The sequence below is a fragment of the Natator depressus genome, chromosome 2, assembly GCF_965152275.1.
Source record: "Natator depressus isolate rNatDep1 chromosome 2, rNatDep2.hap1, whole genome shotgun sequence".
NCBI lineage: Eukaryota > Metazoa > Chordata > Testudines > Cheloniidae > Natator > Natator depressus.
The window spans coordinates 187193072-187217791 of NC_134235.1; the positions used below are offsets into that span (position 1 = coordinate 187193072).

General features: G+C 41.7%; 1 protein-coding gene across 1 annotated transcript in view; it reads right to left on the reverse strand.

Moving 5' to 3' along the window:
• The window catches only part of COL6A6 (collagen type VI alpha 6 chain), a 104075-nt gene that overhangs the window by 13065 nt on the left and 66290 nt on the right, over positions 1 to 24720 (reverse strand). Inside the window, exons 28-34 of the mRNA XM_074945576.1 lie at positions 18992 to 19054; positions 16485 to 16547; positions 15285 to 15320; positions 15144 to 15180; positions 14117 to 14131; positions 7821 to 8314; positions 4250 to 4346 (exon numbers count right to left, since the gene is read on the reverse strand). Coding sequence (XP_074801677.1) covers positions 4250 to 4346; positions 7821 to 8314; positions 14117 to 14131; positions 15144 to 15180; positions 15285 to 15320; positions 16485 to 16547; positions 18992 to 19054 — 805 coding nt within the window. The remainder of the gene's footprint in view (positions 1 to 4249; positions 4347 to 7820; positions 8315 to 14116; positions 14132 to 15143; positions 15181 to 15284; positions 15321 to 16484; positions 16548 to 18991; positions 19055 to 24720) is intronic.

Below are 24720 nucleotides of genomic sequence, written 5' to 3' on the forward strand. Positions count from 1 at the left end.
TCTCAGGCTTTTTGCCAGGCAGCACTAAATAATAGTGTTTGTTCTCTAATACATATGGATCTTACCAGAGTGGATTTGATTTAAATTAAATTGATTTAAATCACTAGTCAGGCAGACTCGATTTAATTATGGATTTCTACATAAAAGTGCATTCTTGTTGGTTGTTATAACCTTAATACATATTCTTCACAACTCAGAGATGGATGTAGGTTTCATTTTTAGAAGGTACACACGTTACGTTTTTAAAGTGATTTATTCTGAAAACTTTTCAGATTAGTTTTACAGCTGTATCAGAAAATGAATGATTGTTTGGTTATTTCATTTACCAAAGCTAATTGAAGCAGATATTTATGAAGTCATTGGAAGGTGAACTATCTCCAATCAACAGGTTAATCACTAATATTTGGAGGATTTTCTTGCCATGCTGTATTAGGAGGAGAACCTCACCAGACAGACATTTAAATTGTTTTATTTAACTAAAATAACTAGATTTTTTTTCTTCAACAGCACACAATATTTTAACAAAACAAGCATATGAATTTTTGAATTTAGTTAAACATTCAAGTTTTTAAAACATCAGGTTTGTTTTTGTTAAAATTGTTTTTAACTAAAATAGTTAAATGAAATATTTAAAAAACAAAAAACAAAAATTAAATAGACTATGTCAGCAAGGTCAACATGAGAAACTTAAAATGTTGGCTTCTGCAGCTAACTCAGTCGTCTTCACCTTCGTTCTCCTGTTCGTTTGGGACCTGGAAAAGCAGGCAAGCTTGTTTTTCTTTTCCAGATTATGAACAATTTCTCAATTAGGAATGAATTAGTCCAGAGGAAGACAATATTCTTTCTATACTGGCAGAAGAAGTGACTGCTGTTAAAAGTGAGATTATCACTTCAACAGTCTCTGTATCCAAGTGCTTAATGACTTCCACCAGTTCACTGGTGTGACTTTCTTTAAAACATCAGCAGCAAACAGATTTCTTGAATGGTTCACCCTCAGCTCTGAGGTTTATTATAGTTGGCATTATGGAGGGATGATGATGTCCATGTCAGAGCCAACTCGTCTTCTTCAGCAGTTAAGGTTTGACCCTGGTACCGAGTATTGAGAATATCTGCAAGAAAATGAGCTGGAGATAGTGCTTGTTCCATTCGTTTTTTTAATGCTTGTAATTTAACTCTGTCATTGCATTTTTCTCTTTTTAAGATCTCACTCGGTTCCTTCCAAATTACAACAGTGTCAGCAATAAAGCTGCTATTTCCCTGCATTTTGTTCAAGGCTCCAGAAATAGGCTTCAGGGTACTCAGCATGTGTTCAACATTTCTCTTAAGCCCAATGTTGAGAACTTTGGCTGTGACAGGGCCATCTATTTTTTCACGATTTTGTTCACAAACTGTCATCAGATTAGGCCAGTTCCTGATATAGTGCTCAAAACAGTCCACTACTGAGTTCCATCGCACGTCTTGTGGGAGAGTTAGCTTGGCTCCTTCCACTTTTTTTCAGAACAGCTGCTGCAAAGTGGTTGTTACGGAAGAATTTTGCAATTTCAACATTAGCCTTTATTTTTGGAACACTGAAGTCTTTAGCTAGGAGGTCCATAAAATGAGCACTGCAACTGTATGTTATTAGCTTGGGACTCTCTTCACTCTGTCTTCTAAATTTCTTCTCATCTTGGATACATTTGCAGCATTGCCTGTGACCAAGCTGCGTACAAGGCATTTGAATCCCCCCCCCACAGTTTGTTATAGCTTTTACTTCTACTACTTGTAAGCATTCTGCTGTGTGTGCATTTCCTGATGCATCAATTGTTTCTGTAAGGAAGACACTCCCTTCTTCTGTTGTCACACAAGCACATACAACAGGATGATTGTGGACAATGCTCCACCCATCAAGACTCAGGTTAACAATTTCACCCTCTAGACCAGGGGTCTCAAACCCAATTTACCTTAGGGCCAGTGCCAGTCCTCAATTCTCCCAGCGGGCCAATAATGTCACTCATGCCTCCCAGAACCCGCCTCTCAAACTCTGCACCCCAAACTCCGCCTCCCCACCTGCCTAAGGCTCTGGGAGGGAGTTTGGGTGCGGGAGGTGGTCTGGGGTAGGGGATTGGGGTGCAAGCTCTGGGAGGGAGTTTGGGCAGGGGAGAGGGTCTGAGGCGCAGACTCGGGGATGGAGTTTGGGTGCTGGTGCAAGAGGTGCAGGCTCTTGGAGGGAGTTTGGGGGCGGGAGGGGGTGCGTGGGAAGGGGATGCAGGCTCTGGGAGGGAGGTGCAGCACTTACCTGGGGCTCCCCCAGGCACCACCCCCGCAGCTTCCCATTGTCTGCAGGGGCAGCGCGCAGAGGCACAGCCCTGCCCCAGGGCCGCAGGGAGGGACCCGCAGCCACTGGAGCGAGCGCGCAGGAAGCCGCTGAGCTCCGCTGCACTGCCGGTGGTGGGCAGGGCCTCAGGTGAGGCGCGGGTGGGGGGTGGCAATGGGGCCAAGGGAGAGACCTGGCCCGAAAATTGCTAGAGCCCTGCAGGCCACACTGGGGAGGTTCTCGGGCCGCAGATGGCCCATGGGCCGGGAGTTTGAGACCCCTGTGCTAGACCTTTTGCACACTGCTCAATTTCTCTTTCATACACTTTATCCAGCAATTTGCCTGCGACATCTGCTCTGTTGGGTTGACTGTATCCTGGTCTTAATGACTGAACCATGTTAATGAAGTGTGGGTTCTCAATCATACGGAACGGAGAGTTTGTTGCATAAACAAACTGGGCAATTTTTTCCATCAATTACCTCTTTTTGTAATCTGCTGGTTCTTATCACAAACTTATCTATGGTTGTTTCTGGATGATGGAGATTTTTTCTTCTTTTTTGCTACAGGTGATCTACTGTGGCTATGTGACATACATGATGTGACTGAAACACTGTCATTGGCAGATAACTCTGAAACTATAGAAAATGATGGTGATCTTGAAGGTGGAGAGTCTTCAGAATCCTGCACGTTGAGGATGGATTCTCCTAAACAAAATAAGTCAATGCAGTTATTTAATTATTACCACCATACCGCTCATTTAGTATTACTCAATGCATTCACTGACACTCAGTACTACTTTAAAGGTGAAATTGTAAAAGGAAGATCTGCCTATTTCAGCTATTTATTTTTTATCACAACTGCATCTAAAATGATAGTACCACAGAGTAACAACTATATTTTTTGCTCCAACATGAGAATTCAAGAATAGTCCAGAAGGAAGACAGGCAGCCCTTAAGAAAGAAGTATGAAATTAAAAAAAAAAATGTTTACCAACCTGAAGATCCTGCATGTTCAGACATGTTCCTTTCATCACCTTCAACTCTGCTTCCTCCTGAGAAGGAACACTTCTCATGATGTTGTTTCATTCGGGCAACCAGGCCTTGCATTTCTTTGTTGCACTGTTTGCATTTTGCACACGTCTATCTTACCCACAGGTAGAGGAGCTTCTTTAAAATATTCCCAAACTGGGTCTCTTATGGCCTGCTGCCATTATAGGTTTTCCCTTCTAGTGAGAGAATGGTATGGTAGATCTCAAATCAATGAAGACTACACTCAGAAAGACCTGAAGACGTCTGGAATATGCTGCTCAAACAGTTTCACTTTTGTTTCTACTGCCTGTCCCTCCCTTCTCACATTTATCTCCAGACGTCTTCTCCTTGACCAGATCTATTCCGCCCCCAACAGTCTATTCATTGAAGTATTTGAAACTTTGCACTTTTAGAGAGAGGTAAAGGATTGACTCTGTGTACATAAATTTGCACAGGGACAATAGGGTTCAGGTCTGTTATTTCTCACCTCTCTATATAATTTATTTAAAAACACTTTTGCTGTTAACAAGCATGTTATCTCTGGAGACACAAAGCCACAGTTTGAGAACTGCAAAACTAAGCATCTCTGATGGTATCTTCTAGACTGAGCACTGAGTCCCATTGGGAGATAGAAAGATTAACCTAAATAATCTATACAGAAGCCCCTGGAACCCCATAAGATTGGGTCCCTAATCCATGAACTATTGGAACTCATTTACAAAAACTTTCCTTAGACTTTACATGAATATATTGTCTCATACTATAGAATTAGAATTTATAATCCCTATTCCATGAGGAGGTATCTTTAGATGGTTTTTTCCCTTAAGCATTTTATAAAAAAAAAAAAAAAAATCAGATTTAAATAAAAAAAATCAGATTTTATTTTATTTTTTTTAAAACATTGATTTTTATCCACCCTGGATCTTACCATAACAAAGAGTGCAGCGCTGAAATGTTTCCAACAATGGCTCATAGCTGTTCTCTTGATTAATATTTATTACCTGGAAGAATCCAGTATCATCCATCTAGACAGAACAATAATAAAAGGATTTAGTGCAGAAGGCAAGTGGTGAGTTTTACCTTAAAACAGTTTCTTTGAATGCTGTACAACTGTGTTCACAACAGGCATTCATAGAGAATTACATTCATTCCTAAGTGTCAGGCATTCAACCCCTAAGCCACCTATAACCAACAGCAATTTTGTATATTCTCCAGCATGACAAACTTCAGCGACCCTGAAAACCTCTAGAGAAACCTCCAATTTCCCAACTACCCTTCAGTGATTAACTTGGGTTCCGTTTGTCTTTGCACTGGGCTCCAGCTTGGCACCTCCACACTAAAGTTTTGCCCTCTATAGGGGCTGGAGTGTTCCAAATCTCAGAGTCAGCCAACTTGTGTGATTTGGAGTGTTTCATCTGACACACAGTTAGTTCAGTAGAAAACTGGTGTGACTTTAGATGAGTGTCCAAAAATAAGGCACTGTTTTTCGAGCAGAAGTATGGATTGAGAATAATTCTCAAAACAAAAATGCTACATTGAGTGTTTCCAAACACTAGCTACTCCTTAGAAAGTAATGACCCCTGCCCTTCAGTGTCTCCTTGAACAGAATTCCCATGGACTTCAATGTAGGGGCTAAAAGGACTGTATGCTGAAACTGGGAATCAGTGACACCAGGCATCTTATTCTATTCTGAAATGGTTCTCTTTCCACTGATGTAATGTAACACAAGCTATGAGTTATTATGTAAAGGGAGAGGGGAAAAGGGGCAGAAGTGAGTGATGCAGAAAAATTCTATGCCCACTTTCTGGGCTTGCTTAGGAATTTTTATTCTTAGCCAACACTGATTTGGCAGACTATTGGGTCTGATATATTTAAGAAACATGCCATGTATTCCTCAACTACCTATTTCTAGATTTCTTACTCCGTGCTTCCATCTCTCACCTTTTAAACAGGCCTTTAAATTACTGTAAAGCCCAAACCTGTAGACTTTAAAAAAAAAATACTGTCACAGGTTGACACTGGCCCTTTAAGAGAGAAGAGGACAGTGCACCTATGACTGGTCAGTTGACCCCCAATTAGGCTTAAAAGAGGGCACCTCAGTTTGGCCTTACAGGGGAGAGAGAGACCCAGTGAGTCAGAACTGCTCAAGAGCAATGACTGAAAAGAACAGAGAAGGGCAGCTGTGAGCTGTCCAAGGAGAAGAGGAGAGAGACAGGGAGAAACAGTAGCAATGGAGAGCTGTACAGAGAGCCACTGGAAAGAGCAAGAGGTCAGTGGTGGGGCTTGGCCAGAGCTGGGGAACCCTGAGGAGCTAAAAGAGAGCTCATGCAGAAGCCCCTACGAAGAAGGGGAAAAACCTGGCTGGTTGGGAGAAGCTGAGCCCAAAGCAAGAAGGGTTGATGCTGGAGGGGGGAACCCGGGATAGGGGTCACAGGCAGAGAGGCCTGTGAGAGTAGAACACTAGGGGAAGCCCCCTTGCAGCAAGCCTGAGTGGAGGGCTGCAGGAACCAGAGCCCAAAACAAGGGGGTTGTTCTGGAGGGATATTCCCTGAGCAGGGACTCTCAGGGAGGGAAGCCTAGCTCAGTGGACCACTGTGGAGAGTTCTGTCCCAGGAGACCTCCCTTGGGGCTATGGGAGAAGAGTTGTGGGTCTTGGAACACCCAGGTAGATGCCCTGGAGAGTGGGGCCCTGGAACAGGGGCTAAAGCAACTGGGACAGAGTGGTTAGTAACTCTCGGGTGACCTTTGCACGGGATTGATGAGCTGCTGCGTTGTAACCATGTTTAACTTTGGGGGTTTGAGAAGAACTGTTTTACTACGAGTCATCTGTGGACTGTGACCCTTTTACTAATATAAAGGGTTTGAATTTTCTGCTGAGAGAGACAATGTTCCTATCCACAGGTGGATTCCAAGGGGAAACTGAGGTAGATGCAGCACCCTGCTGCAGAAGGGCTCCTTGTGTAGGGGCCGTCCTACTCCACATCCCTTTGTTAAAATGATTTCTCTGAATAGTGTCTTCAACTATACCTTTGTTTAGCTTCTAGTCTTTCTCCTTGAAAGAGATTACAGGGTTTCCAAGGAAATCCATACATGCTTTATTGTAAAGCAATTTTTACAACATCAAAGCACAGAATGTTGAAGCTGTAAAATTCCAACTGATTTTTCTCCTTTCCAGCAAAAAATGCTGCAAAAAGAACTCTCTCTTCTGTGCTTAGTTGTGCTGCAGTACGTTCTCTGAACACACTTTTAGACACCGAGTAATGAGTGCTGTAAGGGCTCGAGTCCTGTTCATCTTGCTCATGTGATCAGCATTTGGCCCAAGACAGTGTTCTCCTATAATGGTACTGTGGTAACAGGAAATGTCATCACAGAACAAGTTAGCTGAACAGGAACTATATGTAACATTAGATGCCCCAAACTATGTTAGAGAAACATTAAAAGTTATACTGACTGTTAAAATAAGGAAAAAAAAATATAGAAATCCAAACTTATATTTCCTACAGCTATGCAAACCTAGCCACATTGCACAGATCTGCTCTTTGATCTGTTGCTGTTGCTAAATCCAGAGCTGAAATTGCTCTGCTACCCTAAAACAATGACTGAAGTGTGGGTCTCCATATTCAGTGTGCCTCAGTGATTTCCATACCAAGTCTGCACAGTTTGCAAGAAGATATTTTTTCTGTCTGACCCCCCACCAACTCAGCTAAGCTGTTGACAGTCAACTTGGGTTCTTTCCATTTCACACATCATCAATGCTAATCCGGATTCTGCAGGCTGAATTATTCCCCCAGCTACAAGTATGCAACCCTGTTATCGTTAGATTATGTAACCAGTGATTACCCTCTGCAAGCCACCACATAATTAAGAATTAAAGTGTTTTTCTTCATAAGATGCCCTGCTCTCTCTACCACTGTTATTTGAAAGATTTCCTTGTCACAAATGCTAATAGTTCCACAAACACATTGCTTCGGTAGTGAACTCTACAGCTTTCAAGCACACTGGGTCTGATTCTCCACTGCCTTGCCCCTTGTGTAGTTGTCATTTACCCCCCAAGCAGAGTGAGTGGAACACACCACTATTCTGGTTAGGTACCGTTTTGCTGCCATTCTGCACTCACTTTGCACAGGGGTAAATGACAAACAATGTAAGGTGTAAGGCAGTGGAGAATCAGGCTGGGTTTTCTTGAATTTATTAAATACTCTGGTTAAGCACCAAGTCCTACAATTTTTACAAGATGCATAGTCCTTATAGAAGTAGTTCTACTGACTTGAATGGGATCACTAGCATTAATAAGGACTATTCATGCAAGTGCTGCAGGATTTGACCCAATATATGATCACAAATAACCAATACAATGAGCAAGATCTGTCCTTGGTGTAAGATAATGGAGATAATGAAGTTAATGGAGTTACACCAAAGGACGAATGCGACCCACTATGTTTTGAAGGCGGTGAAATACAAAGACTTGTTACTGAACATCAAAAAGAAAACGTTCTTACCGCAAAAGCACGACTGAGGAGGGGAACATCATTAAAAGCGAGAACTATTGGAACAATATCAAATGCAACATACTCCAGAACTGCTGTGTTAATAGAAAATTCATCTGCAGATGGCCCATTGCTGAAAAACACTGCTACTTTTCTCACATTAGGACCTTGGCGAGTTCGTTTGAAAACATTCTTGGCAACGAATCTCATCACTCCGGCAATATCCCGTTCACTTGAGGATCTCTCATAAGCCACATTATTAAGTTTGTTGAGGAGCTGATTCTTGTTGTAGAACTCAGAGAAGCGGATCAGATAATGAGTATTGGAATTGTAGGACACAACAGCAACTCTAGCTCCCACTGGGCAGTTGCTGTCTCTAATTTTGGTGGCATTCACTACTGATATTACAATCTCTCTCATTCTTTCAAATAACTGGGATGTGACATCCTGGGATATTTCCAAAGCAAACACTAGTTCCGTTGGATATACTGGGCATTCTGGTTTTTCTAGAAGATAAAAAACAGTTGTTATACAAATCACACAAGATAAAAAAATGCAAGCTATTTTAAAGTGATTAATAACTATTTCATTTTACTTTCCCTAGATAGCCTGATATGTTGCATGCCATCTAGGGACTCACTCTACAGAAAATGATACAAGGGCAGGTCATGCTGGGGCACAGTTCAGGAATGCAATGAGACTGAGGAGTGCGTGTGCTGGACACAATTGCAATCCCTGTACTCCTTCGAACAGGGGAGAAGGGAGGGGCAGGGAGAATCCAAAGTCATAGTCTTGCTCCCTCCCATGCCACATAAAGGTTAGCGAACTGGCGGGGTGCAGAGGGGGGATTATGGAGCACTTCCCTTCCTGTCTGGAAGGTCCAGAAGGGATTGCGTTTCCTGAGGCACAATCACTCCTGGAGCGCTCCCGGTGGTAACGTGGTTCTGTACTGCCCCCAGCTCCATGCTCATCAGGCACAATGGATCCTACCACGTCTATTGTACTTTACTTAAATGCAACACTAAGCCTTGGAAAAGCATGGGGTGCGTCTATGATTAAATACATTTCAGTGCGTTTAGTGGCTCCAAATGGTAGTAGAGGCACATGATGTTCGGAAAGACAGCTGAAAATAAAGCTAGTGAACGGAAAGGAAATGGTAATCTAAGCTCATGGTATGGGCCATAAAGAGAACCATGATGGTACCCAAAAGGTTGTTATAACATAAGAGAAAACTCAGAGAAAAGAGAAACACCAAAATGACTAACAAATGAAGAGAACTGTTAGGTAAGGTCCCGTGGGAAGAAAATTTAAGTGCTAAAGGAGTTCACAGGAGAGCTGTGAAACAGAAGTTTCTCAAAGAGACGGCATTGAAGGAGCAACAGCAAACTATCCTCATGCAAAGGAAAGATAGGAAGACTAATAAGAGGACAATATGGCTCCATGAGGAGCTCTTTAATAGTCTGACAATCAAAAAGGAATCCTACAAAGAGTGGACACATGGACAAATTACTAAGGATTAATACAAAAGAATAGCGCAAGCAAGTAGGGACAAAATCAGAAAGGCTAAGGCACAAAATGTACAAGGGACATAAAAAGGCAACAACAAGAGGTTCTAACAATACATTAGGAGAAGTGAAAGATGAAGGAAAGTATAGGTCCTTTACTTAGCTATGAAAAAGAGCTAATAACTCGATGGCATCAAGAAGGCTGAGATGTTTAATGCCTGTTTTGCTTCAGTCTTCTCTAAAAAGGTAGACTGTGACCAGGTGCTTAACACAATTAATATTAACAACAAGGGGGAAGGAACACAAGCCAAAATAGGGGAAGAACAAGTTAAAGAATATTTAGATAAGGAATATGTATTCTAGTCAGCAGGGCCTGATGAAATTCACCCTATTGTACTTAAGGAACTAGGCTGAAGGAATCTTGGAACCATTAGTGATTATCTTTTAGAACTCATGGAAGTTGGGTGAGGTCCCAGAGGGCTGGAGAAGGGCAAACATAGCCCTTATCTTTAAAAAGGGGAACAAAGAGGATCCAGGGAATTATAGACCTAAATTTCAATATCAGGAAAGATACTGGAACAAATTATTAAACAATCAATTTGTAAGCACCTAGAGGATAACAGGATTATAAATCATAGCCAACGTAGACATGTCAAGAACAAATCATACCTAAAAAACATAATTTTCTTCTTTGACAGGGTTACTGGCCTAGTGGATAGGTGGACAGCAGTAGACAAGATATATCTTGATTTTAGTAGGGCTTTTGACACAGTCCCACATGACAGTCTCATAAGCAAGCTAGGGAAATATGGTTTAAATAAATTATTAAAAAGGTGGGTACACAACTAGTTGATTGATAACTATTCTTTGAATAGAGTCTATGGTCCACTGTCAAAGTGGGGAGACTTATCTAGTGGAGTCATGCAGAGGTCTGACATTGATCCAGCACTATTCAACGTTTTCATTAAATGACTTGGACAATGGAGTGAAGCTTAGGTTATACTTATAAAATTTGCAGATGACACCAAGCTGGGAGGGGTTGAAAGCACTTTGGAGGACAGGATTAGAATTCAAAATGACCATGATAAATTGGAGAATTGGTCTAAAATCAACAAGATGAAATACAATAAAGACATGTGCAAAGTACTACACTTAGGATAAATAAAATGCACAGTTACAAAATGAGAAATAGCTGGCTAGGCCGTGGTACTACTGAAAAGGATATGGGGGTGATATTGGATCACAAATTGAATGAGTTAACAATGTGATGCAGTTGCAAAAAAGGCTAATATTCTGGGATATATTAACAGGAGTGTCATATGTAAGGCACACAAGGTAATTGTCCTGCTCTACTTGACACTGGTGAAGCCTCAGCAGGAGCACTGCATCCAGTTCTAGGCACCATGCTTTAAGAAAGATGTGGACAAATTAGAGCGTGTGTCCAGAGAAGAGCAACAAAACTGATAAAAGATTTAGAAAAGCTGACCTATGAGGAAAGGTTAAAAAACTGGACAGGTTTAGTCTTGAGAAAAGAAGGCTGATGGGGGACCTGGTAAAAGTCTTAAAATATATTAAGGGTTGTTATAAAGAGGATGGTGATCGATTATTCTCCATGTCCACTGAAGGTAGGACAATAAATAATAGGCTTAATCTGCAGTAAGGGAGATTTAGGTTAGGTATTAGAAAAAACTTTCTAACTACAGTATAAGGATTGGTTTCAGAGTAACAGCCGTGTTAGTCTGTATTCGCAAAAAGAAAAGGAGTACTTGTGGCACCTTAGAGGCTAACCAATTTATTTGAGCATAAGCTTTCGTGAGCTACAGCTCACTTCATCGGATGCATTGTTGAGGTTGTGGAATCTCCATCATTGAAGGATTTTCAGAACAGATTAGACAAACACCTGTCAGGGATGGTCTTGCCTCAGTGCAGGAGGCTGGATTAGATGACCTTTCAAGATCCCTTCCAGCACTACATTTCTATGATTAATCTATCACCAATGAGTGATGAGGTAACTTGGCTGGAATGGTGAGTCAATTAACTGTAGAAACCAAGCTAGCTTTTTAATGGGGTGTGGATCAGGAATGGAGTGTGTCAGAGACTTGGAGGTTAGGCCATAAAGTCATGGAACTGAAAAAGATCTTGAGGGAAGGCAAAAGCAGAAAAGCAAATCAAGATCAGAATACTGACAGAGAAACTATGGTTTGATAAGGTTGGGGATTTTTTGGGGGAGTGGGATGTAAAGCAGCAAGGAGGAGTGGAACGGGGTGAAGATAAGAACACATATGGAGGGCTGGAGAAGGGGAATGTGACAGAATATAGCCCTTTGTCCACACCCTATACTGTATTGTAATTATCTTTGTATGAAGTATGCCTTGTGAGGTATCATTTGAAAACTCACAATTCGCTGGTCATTATTATCCTGATAAAATATGTGTGGCAACATTGTATGTGAAGATATAAGATTCCACTGTATGGCATTATTAACACGTTCCAAACGGAGGTTGGCATACAGGTCTGTCTCAAACAAAGGAATATGTGCTCTGCTTCATTTGCGTTTAAGCACTCATCAGAGTCATTGAGCGATCAGAAAGGTGAGGAAAACACAGCAGGGAACGTCCTTCTCCATAGACCCTGTCTCCTGAATCTCAGCTGGAAATGTTTTTCAAGAATGAGATTAACACTATAAAAAAGAAAAGGAGTACTTGTGGCACCTTAGAGACTAACAAATTTATTTGAGCATAAGCTTTTGTGACATCCGATGAAGTGAGCTGTAGCTCACGAAAGCTTATGCTCAAATAAATTTGTTAGTCTCTAAGGTGCCACAAGTACTCCTTTTCTTTTTGTGAATACAGACTAACATGGCTGCTACTCTGAAAACTATAAAAAAAAGAGGAACAAATGCCCCAAGCTTCCATGCTGGAGGCTGTTTGTGAGCAGTCAAACATTGTAAAGGGCATCCCAGGTTAGAGGGCATTGGTGACACAGCTATTCGTTAGTCTGGATTGTACCCTGGATGTGTCAGAGTCAGAGAACAAAATTCATCATCAGTTTGAAGAAGTGAGGCAACACTGGAACGTGTAGGGAGTGGACCCTGTCTGTGTCCTTAAGAGAGACCAGAAAAACAAAAAAAAGGAGCGAGAACAACACAGGAAAAGCAACAAGACAAAGATATAAGAGAAATAAAAAATACAAAAGACGACTATATACTGCTTTGGAATTGGTAAAAGTAAAATTCCAGGAGATTAGCTATATGGGGGCTTTACCACTATCGAAGACAAATGATGCAAAGGATTGAGGATGCTAATACACCAAGAAGCAAATCAGAAACATACAAGAAAATGCCACGAGACTATAAGCTGAAAATATTCATACAATGGGAATCAGTGATGGACTGGACCGTAAACTTAAAAGATTTGTGGAAATTAAACTAAAAATATCCTTCTTTTTGGTTCAGTGCATGATCCTACCAACTTCAGTACATCTGAAACTGCAATTATATGCAGACTGTGAGGACAGCAAACTCATAAGTGTGAATTGTTGTCAAGGGTGACACTCAATGTGAAGAAATTCTTGATTAAAGGAAGAATACTGGTTTCTCATTCCTGCTGTGGACGCAGCAATCACAACACACAACAATCACTCTGACCAGTTAAAGAGAAGCACTGATGGCCCCTTTCTGATCACATGTCCAATCCTCTTTATCCCACAGTGGAGGACTCAATGCAGGGCCTTGAAAATTGTGAGTATAAAAGTAGCACTCTGAGAAGGCCAATGAGAAGTTCTGGGAGTGAGAGGAGAAGAAAACAATGGGGTAGGTTTTCCCAAGGGATTTCCCCTGAAGAGTATATTTATTTGCAAAGTTGCCTCAGATGCTAGGTACTTCATCAGATATTGAGGAAGACGAATGAAGTTTTAAGGCAAAATCATCCTGCAATTCCCACAAACGTGAGTAAACCTCAAAGAGCCATAGAAGTAAAACCTTATGTCATGTGAGCTATCCAATTGACTACAAAGTTACTCATGTGAGGGCTGCAAGGTAAGTGACATAATTTGCAGTTTTAGTGGTTAAAAGGCAAGTAATCCAGAGAGATGCACCATAAGTATCTTTACAGTAATGGCCTAAATTTCAGATCATCCATATCTCCCACTGCATTGAATGGAAATGCAGATGTTCAGAACCTCTCAAATCAGGTAACAAAGGAACTAGAATAACTCAGAAGGACACAGGGCCAGGAGCTAAGTGTTATTTTCTTGGTTTTTTCTAGCTGTAGCTGGAAAGCAAGATATCAAGATAGACAGGGATCAACTGAACTCTAGTTTATGTTGTCTTATCTAGTCACTGAACTCTGCTGATACAAGATTAGGTAATGGGGATTCACATAGCCAGCACTAGCTGACGTGAAGTTCTCAAAAATAGAGGTAAAGCAGGGTGAATATTTATTTTAAAATCTGCATCAGTACAGCATGCTCAGGGACAAGCTATCAATGAGGAAATAAAGCAGAAAGGGTATGCCTATTGGAAGAAAAGTCTGACAAATTAAGAAGTAGTGATATGATGGGCAGGGAAGGAGAGGCATGCTCTCTTTACAGAATTGCAGAACTACAGTTGTTCGCCTTTGTTAGCCAGAGACAAACAGTGGCTGATCTCTCAGCAGGTGGGGAGCTTAAAGAAGAAGTGAAACTCCAGACCAAAACTGGTACTCCAGATCAAAAGTGAGGTCTTTACCTAAACCACCTTCCCAGACACATTGATACATTAAGATTTTAGTTAAAATAATGTAATAATAAACAAACAGTACTCACCCCGCCGCCAACAAGCTAAACAAAAAAGGGAAAAAATTATATAGCATGTTTTTAAAACAATCCTAAAATCTCTTTAAAAAAAAGAAAACTTGTACAGTCATGGATTGCACATCTATAATTTCACAGCATTCCCTGTGCATGCAAAACACTCACTGGTTTCAGTGGAAGTTGTTAGGTGCACAGGGAGTTCAGCTTCGGTCCCTGAATTTGCATTGCATGTTCTTATTGTAGATTTCTATGGTCCCTGGTTTCTAACAGCGTTTAGAGAAATAGATGTAACTCGGCAAATGATCCAAACTCCTGACTTTGTTTCGGCAAATTCCACGTTCGAGACACTGGACTGAAACATTCTAACGTTTTCCCAAATACTCTTTGCTTAGCCTAGCTCAGCTCAGCTGAACTTTTACTGAAGATCAAGATTAGTCACATGAGTAAGGGTCCATAATCTGTATTTAAGATTAAATTACATTATTTTATGTAAATCACTTACTTATCTTCCCTTCAGGGCACTCGGGGCACCTTCATTATTCATACAGACACTAGCCCTTTCCAAGTGCCCCAAGCACCTAATTTCCATGAAGGCTATTTTATACACAACAAAGGGAACACAGATCCCTCTAACAGCTACTGCCATTTAAAACAGTCTTATATTTCAAAAGAGGGTTTGTTTGTTTGTTTCGTAATTTTTGAACTTCCAAAGGAAATCAGAGAAGCATGTTAGAAATGCTCATGCAGAGTTACCGACTGATTACTAGAATCAATAGATGTTTTCCAATTCACTTAGTACACGGTACAAACACAGCTAAAACAGCCTCATAAAAAGGATCTACTGTGAGCTAAAAATACTCTCTGAAATGAAGGTTGTTTACTTGTCAAGCAGTTACTCTCTTTTGCACGTAAATGGCCGTTAAGTGTGTAAATTGAAAAATAAGTAGTCGGTAGAACTTGATTTTCTTTCCCTAAAATATCACTTCAAGTGCTGACCCTTTGGGTGAGGCAATTTTATAAAGCAAGATACAGTACTTACGGCTGTGTCTGCGCACGTAGTCAATGAGTTCACATGGCTGCAGAACACAAACAAAACGAAGAGAAAGAAAGGAATTCTTAGCTGATGAAGTGCTTTATTTCTTAATGTATACTGAATGTAGAACATGCCAGAGATACATACGGGAAAAGGGTGCAGTCCCATTGTTCCTTTAGCGCCCTATAAGAACAAGATTGTAGATTACTAGATAATTTAAAGCTTTCAACTGCCTGGATAATTAAAATAATTCAACTGCGAGAATGTCTTGTACAACAAGACAATCATACCAGAACTTGACTGTACTGTATATTTTCTCTCTATTCATTTAATATGTATTGTGGTATGCTGGCAATTTAAGTTCCAGAATGGTGGGATCATGATACCCAAACAGAAACAGAACGAGTTAATTTTATTTTAATTGGGTTTGGGGAGAGAGAGAGAGAGAGAATGAATAAATAATTAATATATATGGGAATCCAAGTGTTCAGCACCTTTGAAAATCAGGTGTAATGTTGCTGCCCCTAAGCATCAGTCCAATATATCTTTGTGTGACATTACTTGGGCATAAGCAGCAGTAATGATTACTAACAAAAATTAGATTTGAGTGGAGTCCAGGTTCAATTTCTGAGATGAGTGAAATCTCAGCTCACTTTTATTGGGATCTTTTAATTCCAGCCTGTGATTACAAAAAACTCTCTGAAAACAGCCATAAGCTGCAAACTTCAGACATGGCTAGAAAAGATTCCAAAAACCAGATATATGTTCCTAATTTTAAAAAAATATTGCAACACACGTGTTGTTCTTTAATTGCCAGTTTTCAGGAGAGGCCCAAGGTCCAAATGAAAAAAAGGTTGCAACTACATTTTAAGTTCAATTAGGCATGTAAATACTTGTCTAGATTTGCATGCAAAATTAGATTTGGGCATCTAAATAATCATTTGCACATGCAAATACCTGATTTGTGCTCTCAGTTGCAGTAGAGTGAAAATTTAAACACATAATTACATGCATAGACTTTGGGTCTCTTTTTTCTGAAAATCTGACCCTAGAATTTTAGTTCAAAGTATTGTAACATAATTTGATACACAAACAAACACACAAACTTATTGTCATGTTGCTGGCGAAAATACAGAATTAGCATTTTCAAAGTGACATAACCAAGCAGCTTACAAGAGACCTACCTCCAGCACCCCAAAATGTGAGCGTATTAATGATTTAGACTATTGAATGCATACTGTAGCCTGAGACAGGGAGAAAAAAATCACCTATCCTCACCTTCAAATTTAAAGGGAGTACCTTTTCATGCAAATAAAATTACATACACTTCATGTGGTCAATTCATACCCTGGGTCCCAGAGGTCCCTTGTCTCCTGGAATTCCCTTCTCACCAGGATAACCTGCAACACCCTGGAAACATTGGCATAAATTAGACAGACAGACAGACAGACAGACAGACAATCTACAAATGGTATATACAGCAGTTACGATATATTGCTTACTTCTCTACTCTAGGGCCCAGATCTCCATTTTATTAATGCCAGTTTTACACCAGTTTAACTCCATTCTATTCCATGGATATACTCCTGATTTATAGCTTGGTGAGAAGAGAATCAGGCCCTGTATATTTTCACATATAACGATTCTTAAAAGAAGAAAAATAGGATGGCAGCATACTATTACTTTTCTTTGGGTGGTTCAGCTGAATGCTTGCGACGTTTACTGTACAGTGACTCAGGAGATTCTGCTCCCACCTCTACTACGGACTCTGTGTGTAACCTTGGGAAAGTCACTTTACTTCTCTGTGACTCAGTTTCCTCATAGTAAAATGGGAACAACACCACTTGCCTGCCTGCCTACACCTCATAAAGACACTGAGGCTAAATTCATTCAGATTGGTAAAGTGCTTTGATATCTTTGGACAGGAGGTTCTACATAAGTGTCCCACTCCCTCGATCCCTAGTTATGCACCCCTAACCAATTTCAGCCATCCCTGACACAACCTCTGCACCAGGGGGGCGAGTGCAGTGGAAGTAAAGCCAGCTATGCTGGTCCAAGGTTCTCCTCCCATGCTGGCACTCTATTTGAACAACATTTTAAGGTCATATTGCACAGCTCCAGCAGTGGACAGTGACCTTAGCATGACCAAGGACCTGGCCCTTGGCAAGGGAACTGACTACCTCAGAAAAGCTTCTTCTGGCCCAGAAGTGAGGGTGCTACCAATTAAACTACCCTAGCACAATGTATACATTTATAACCCCAATGGCATGCTGCCTCTCCTGGTTTATTAATGTCTGTTGGAAAAATTTTCATAAGGCTCTAAGTTCTTTGGGAGTATAAGGTTTCACTGACTTTCAATGGGACCGAGGTTCCTAAATCACTCAGATGCTTTTGAAAATTTTACCCTGTGTTAGAAATTAATGGATAATGGGCACCATACCACGTATAATATCTAATCAATAACATTTTACATGTACCAAAAAAAAAAAATTCGGCTCCCATTGAAGTTAAAGGCAAAAGTCTCCGATTTCAGAGGGAGCAAGATCAGGCTGAAGTGGCAGGGGGGGAAGAACAGGTCATAGTGTGATAACTACAAAAACAAGAGTTGAAAAAGGTGAGTAGTTTGCATGGCTAACTTATAATACAAACTACTACTATGACTTTGCCCTTCCTTTGTCAGAGGAGCTAAAAAACACAGTTAAACAGGAAACAATTACCCCAAAAGAAGTGGTTTTTTTACCTTGGCCTATTAAATGAAGAAGACTTGGCCATCTATCAGACTCTTTCAAACTAATAACTCTGAAGTAACTCATTTATAATTACAATTTAAAATATAAAAATCACTTATATGAGCTCTAGCAACCCTGAAAAAATTAAACTTACTATTCATAAGGAGCATAATATAATAAGAAATGTTAATGTCTCATCCAGTAAAAACAGCAAGAAAATATGCCCCAGCCCACTCCGCCACCTTCCCCATAACATCAGCCCTCTACAGGATTTCTATAAAATAATTAGACGTTGTGTTTCCCTGATTTGGAGCCTGCTCTGTGCTACACCAGTCTTCCAGTGTAAATTATTCAGGTTGCCATTGGTCATAAGAACAAAAGAATGGCCACACTGGGTCAGGCCAGTGGTCCATCTAGCCAGTATTGGGTCTTCTGGCAGTGGCCAATGCCAGGTGTCCCAGAGGGAATGAACAGAACAGGTAATCATCAAGTGATTCATCCTGTCACCCATTCCCAGTTTCTGGCAAATAGAGGCTAGGAACACCATTCCTGCCCATCCTCGCTAATAGCCATTGATGGACCTATCCTCTATGAACTTATCTAGTTCTAGGTCCAAAGACAGACAAGGTGGGCGAGGTAATATCTTTTACTGAACCAACTTCTCTTGGTGAGAGACAAGCTTTCAAGCCACACAGAGCTCTTCTTCAGGTCTGGGAAAGGTACTCCCAGTGTCACAGCAAAAGGCAAGGTGGAACAGATTGTTCAGCATAAGTAGTTAGCACATATTGTAAGGGACCATTCAAGGTAGTGGCCCATTGCACTGGTCTGAAGAGACAGACATGGTATCCAGCTATAGGCCACTGGAGGCCACCTCTTGCACTAGGTTGATCTTCCATAGCTGGCTACACCAGTTTTAGACGTGCTAGTGGTGTACAAAGCAACTGCAACACAGTGCGGGATCTGGACTATTGTGCTTACAATAGATGCGATACACATACATTCAGCAGGTTAAAAGATATCCATTTAAAACAGATTTCTATCACCTGGGCAGGTAAAATGACGTGATTTCTGCATTAACAACAAGCCAATCTCAAGACAAATCAATATTCATAAAAGGGTACTTGCCATTTTTCCTCTGATTCCTTTTGGTCCAAGTTCTCCTGGAACTCCCTTTTCTCCAGTTTCACCCTAATTAATTGGATACAGCAAAACTGAAAATGGCTATTCAGTAAAACAAAAATGTGAATAACTCAAGAAATGGTTCTTGCTGTTTATTCTTCCATTCATACATCTCGCTTTTAAGAGCGCAAAGACTTATAAGAAATAGGTATATACAAAAATATATATAAGTAGTATTGTGTGTGGTGTCTCACCCCCGCCCCCCAAATGATTCTTTCAGAAAATGCACATTTTGCTGAGTCAGTGGGGAATATTTAAGTTCTTATTCTTTCCATGTGAAGTGCTAGTCTATTTAGTATGCTAACACTCTACTGCTGATTATTTTTGTTAACATATAATGGTCCTAAACACTGACCCTCCAAACCCAACCCCTGCCCTACCTTCCATCCCAAATACCAGCTCCATAACTTGGAAGGATTAGATTTTTATATGTAAATGTCAATTTCTCTGTACATACATAAACTGATTTAAAAAATATTTCCATCAATAATAACAGAAATGTAAAGATAGGCAAAGAAAGAAAAATGCTGCTTAAGAACTTATTAGGGACTTCTCAGTATTGGGATGCAGAACTCTGCACACGTTCCCCTTATCCTATCATAGCCCCTGTGCAGTGAAACCTTATTGGTCTGGCTGTGGTCAAAGCCTCTGTGCCTGCAGAAAAGCAAGGGGTGATTTGCCCCTAACCTAATTGCTTTGGAAATATATTGATTTTTAGAGATTGACCCAAACTAAAAGTCTGAATCTGAAACATGTCTGAACTTTGAGGAGACAAGTTCACAATCCAAACCCAGATAAGGATCCAAAATTTCACAACTGGTCTGTATCTCTACTATGGGCTGAACCAAAACCTGAGATCCTGTTTTGAATTTTTCAGCTCAAGCCCTTCTATAACTTAATTGGATGTTGGCCCAATACCATCTTTATTTTAGTTACGTTTTAATTAAATGAAGCAACTGATCCATAGTGCATATTATTACTGTATAAAAGAGTCATAGAGGAGATGTAAGAACTTTATCTTTTTTAACATTATTTTTCATTGGTACTTCCCCTGAAACTCTGTTTTGCACTGCTAAAATTAAAAAGAAGATCTCAAAATGCTCTTTGTGCCAGGTTGGCATCTACCTGTGAGAAAGTTTATAAAGTACAACATACCATGCTGAATATTTTACTGTGTTAATTCCCAGTTGTGCAAGATTATTGGTGTAGACCAAATATCTCCTTACTATATTTAGACTCCCAGCACCAGGCACTCAGCCCTCTCCTGGCTACTTTGAGCAGCTCAAAAGAGAGCCTACTAGCTGGAGAGCTATCCTAATAGGGCTGCAAAAAGAACAGGAGTACTTGTGGCACCTTAGAGACTAACAAATTTATTTGAGCATAAGCTTTCGTGGGCTAAAACCCACTTCATCGGATGCATGCAGTGGAAAATACAGTAGGAAGATATATATATATATATATATATATATACATACACACACACACACACACACACACACAGAGAACATGAAACAATGGGTGTTATCATACACACTATAACGAGAGTGATCAGGTAAGGTGACCAGCAGGAGGGGGTGGGGGAAGAGGAAAAAAAAACCTTTTGTAGTGATAATCAAGATGGGCCATTTCCAGCAGTTGACAAGAACGTGTGAGGAACAGTGGGGGGGGGGGGGAATAAACATGGGGAAATAGTTTTACTTTGTGTAATGACACATCCACTCCCAGTCTTTATTCAAGCCTAATTTAATGGTGTCCAGTTTGCAAATTAATTCCAATTCAGCAGTCTCTCGTTGGAGTGTTTTTTTGATTTTTTGTTGTTGTAATATTGCGACTTTTAGGTCTGTAAATCGAGTGACCAGGGAGATTGAAGTATTCTCCGACTGGTTTTTGAATGTTATAATTCTTGACGTCTGATTTGTGTCCATTTATTCTTTTACGTAGAGACTGTCTGGTTTGGCCAATGTACATGGCAGAGGGGCACTGTTGGCACATGATGGCATATATCACATTGGTAGAACGCCACTAGCAGTCACCTTCAGCCCCCAACTAAAACCTCTTCAGCACATCATCAGGGATCTACAACCTATCCTGAAGACGACCCATCACTCTCACAGATCTTAGGAGACAGGCCAGTCCTTGCTTACAGACAGCCCCCCAACCTGAAGCAAATACTCACCAGCAACCACACGGCACACAACAAAAACACTAACCCAGGAACCTATCCTTGCAACAAAGCCTGTTGCCAACTGCATCCACATATCTATTAAGGGGACACCATCATAGGACCTAATCACATCAGCCACACTATCAGAGGCTCTTCCACCTGCACATCTACCAATGTGATATATGCCATTATGTGCCAGCAATGCCCCTCTGCCACGTACATTGGCCAAACCAGAAATGGCCCATCTTGATTATCTACAAAAGGTTTTTTTTTTTCCCTCTCCTGCTGGTAATAGCTCACCTTACCTGATCACTCTTGTTATAGTGTGTATGATAGCACCCATTGTTTCATGTTCTCTCTGTGTGTATATCTATCTTCCTACTGTATTTTCCACTGCATGCATCCGATGAAGTGAGCTGTAGCTCACGAAAGCTTATGCTCAAATAAATTTGTTAGTCTCTAAGGTGCCACAAGTACTCCTGTTCTTTTTGCGGATACAGACTAACATGGCTGCTACTCTGAAACCTAATAGGGCTGGTGGACGATAACCCTAGTGCAGGAGAAACCCCTGGTGGTATAAAGTGGAAGTAACTGGCAATGTATCAGCTACTTCCCTCAGGATAGAGTGTTTGTCAGGGGAGAGCTAGATGTAAAGTGGATTATGGTCATGTTCTGGTGATCTCTGTCTGAGGAGATTATTCCTGTAAGTGCAGCAGAGGATGAAACAACCTGGCACCACTGAAGTCAACGGGACTAGGATTGAGATTTTAGAGTAGCTCTTAGCCTGCTCCTAGTTACTTTCAGGTACAACTGATCAGAAGAATACGAAGGTGGCATAGAGTCTTTCCTCACCCTGATTCAACTCTAGAGCAAATAAAATATCAACAGAAACACATTCTGCAGTGAAAACAAAAGAATGGAAGAAACAACTTGTCTTTTTACCTTAAAGTGACTAGTTAGGCCTACAGTTTCCCCATGTATTCTTTCTGGTTTTATATATTCTCCCTCAAAGAAGCTGTGTCAGCAGTACATGACTTTTGGGTGTTTGGTTTTACAGTTGTAAAGAATTGCTAATAGTTAAGCCCTGGTCTACACTAGGACTTTAGGTCGAATTTAGCAGCATTAAATCGATGTAAACCTGCACCCGTCCACACGATGAAGCCCTTTATTTCGACTTAAAGGGCTCTTAAAATCGATTTCCTTACTCCACCCCTGACAAGTGGATTAGCGCTTATATCAGCCTTGCCGGGTCGAATTTGGGGTACTGTGGACACAATTCGACGGTATTGGTCTCCGGGAGCTATCCCAGAGTGCTCCATTTTGACCGCTCTGGACAGCACTCTCAACTCAGATGCACTGGCCAGGTAGACAGGAAGAGAACCGCGAACTTTTGAATCTCATTTCCTGTTTGGCCAGCGTGGCAAGCTGCAGGTGACCATGCAGAGCTCATCAGCAGAGGTGACCATGATGGAGTCTCAGAATTGCAAAAGAGCTCCAGCATGGACCGAACGGGAGGTACGGGATCTGATCGCTGTATGGGGAGAGGAATCCGTGCTATCAGAACTCCGTTCCAGTTTTCGAAATGCCAAAACCTTTGTCAAAATCTCCCAGGGCATGAAGGACAGAGGCCATAACAGGGACCCGAAGCAGTGCCGCGTGAAACTGAAGGAGCTGAGGCAAGCCTACCAGAAAACCAGAGAGGCGAACGGCCGCTCCGGGTCAGAGCCGCTTCTATGATGAGCTGCATGCCATTTTAGGGGGTTCAGCCACCACTACCCCAGCCGTGTTGTTTGACTCCTTCAATGGAGATGGAGGCAATACGGAAGCAGGTTTTGGGGACGAAGAAGATGATGACGACGACGAGGTTGTAGATAGCTCACAGCAAGCAAGCGGAGAAACCGGTTTTCCCGACAGCCAGGAACTGTTTCTCACCCTGGACCTGGAGCCAGTACCCCCTGAACCCACCCAAGGCTGCCTCCTGGACCCAGCAGGTGGAGAAGGGACCTCCGGTGAGTGTACCTTTTAAAATACTATACATGGTTTAAAAGCAAGCATGTGAAAGGAGTACTTTGCCCTGGCATTCGCGGCTCTCCTGGATATACTCCCAAAGCCTTTGCAAAAGGTTTCTGGGGAGGGCAGACTTATTGCGTCCTTCATGGTAGGACACTTTACCACTCCAGGCCAGTAACACGTACTCGGGAATCATTGTACAACAAAGCATTGCAGTGTATGTTTGCTGGCGTTCAAGCAACATCCGTTCTTTATCTCTCTATGTTATCCTCAGGAGAGTGAGATATAATCCATGGTCACCTGGTTGAAATAGGGTGCTTCTCTTCAGGGGACAGTCAGAGGAGCCCATTCCTGCTGGGCTGTTTGCCTGCGGCTGAACAGAAATGTTCCCCGCTGTTAGCCACAGGGAGGGGGGAGGGTTGAGGGGGTAGCCACGCGGTGGGGGGAGGCAAAATGCGACCTTGTAACGAAAGCACATGTGCTATGTATGTAACGTTAACAGCAAGGTTTACCCTGAAAGAGTGTAGCCAGTGTTTTATAAAATGTGTCTTTTTAAATACCGCTGTCCCTTTTTTTTTCTCCACCAGCTGCATGTGTTTCAATGATCACAGGATCTTCTCCTTCCCAGAGGCTAGTGAAGATTAGAAAGAAAAAAAAACGCACTCGAGATGAAATGTTCTCCGAGCTCATGCTGTCCTCCCACACTGACAGAGCACAGACGAATGCGTGGAGGCAAATAATGTCAGACTGCAGGAAAGCACAAAATGACCAGGAGGAGAGGTGGCGGGCTGAAGAGAGGGCTGAAGCTCGAATGTGGCGGCAGCGTGATGAGGAGGCAGGATTCAAAGCTGAGGCTGCTGGAGGACCAAACCAGTATGCTCCAGTGTATGGTTGAGCTGCAGCAAAGGCAGCTGGAGCACAGACTACCACTACAGCCCCTGTGTAACCAACCACCCTCCTCCCCAAGTTCCATAGCCTCCACACCCAGACGCCCAAGAACGCGGTGGAGGGGCCTCCGGCCAACCAGCCACTCCACCACAGAGGATTGCCCAAAAAAAAGAAGGCTGTCATTCAATAAATTTTAAAGTTGTAAACTTTTAAAGTGCTGTGTGGCATTTTCCTTCCCTCCTCCACCACCCCTCCTGGGCTACCTTGGTAGTCATCCCCCTATTTGTGTGATGAATGAATAAAGAATGCATGAATGTGAAGCAACAGTGTCTTTATTGCCTCTGCAAGTGGTGATCAAAGGGAGGAGGGGAGGGTGGTTAGCTTACAGGGAAGTAGAGTGAACCAAGGGGCAGGGGGTTTCATCAAGGAGAAACAAACAGAACTGTCACACCGTAGCCTGGCCAGTCATGAAACTGGTTTTCAAAGCCTCTCTGATGCGTACCGCGTCCTCCTGTGCTCTTCTAACCGCCCTGGTGTCTGGCTGCGCGTAACCAGCAGCCAGGCGATTTGCCTCAACCTCCCACCCCGCCATAAACGTCTCCCCCTTACTCTC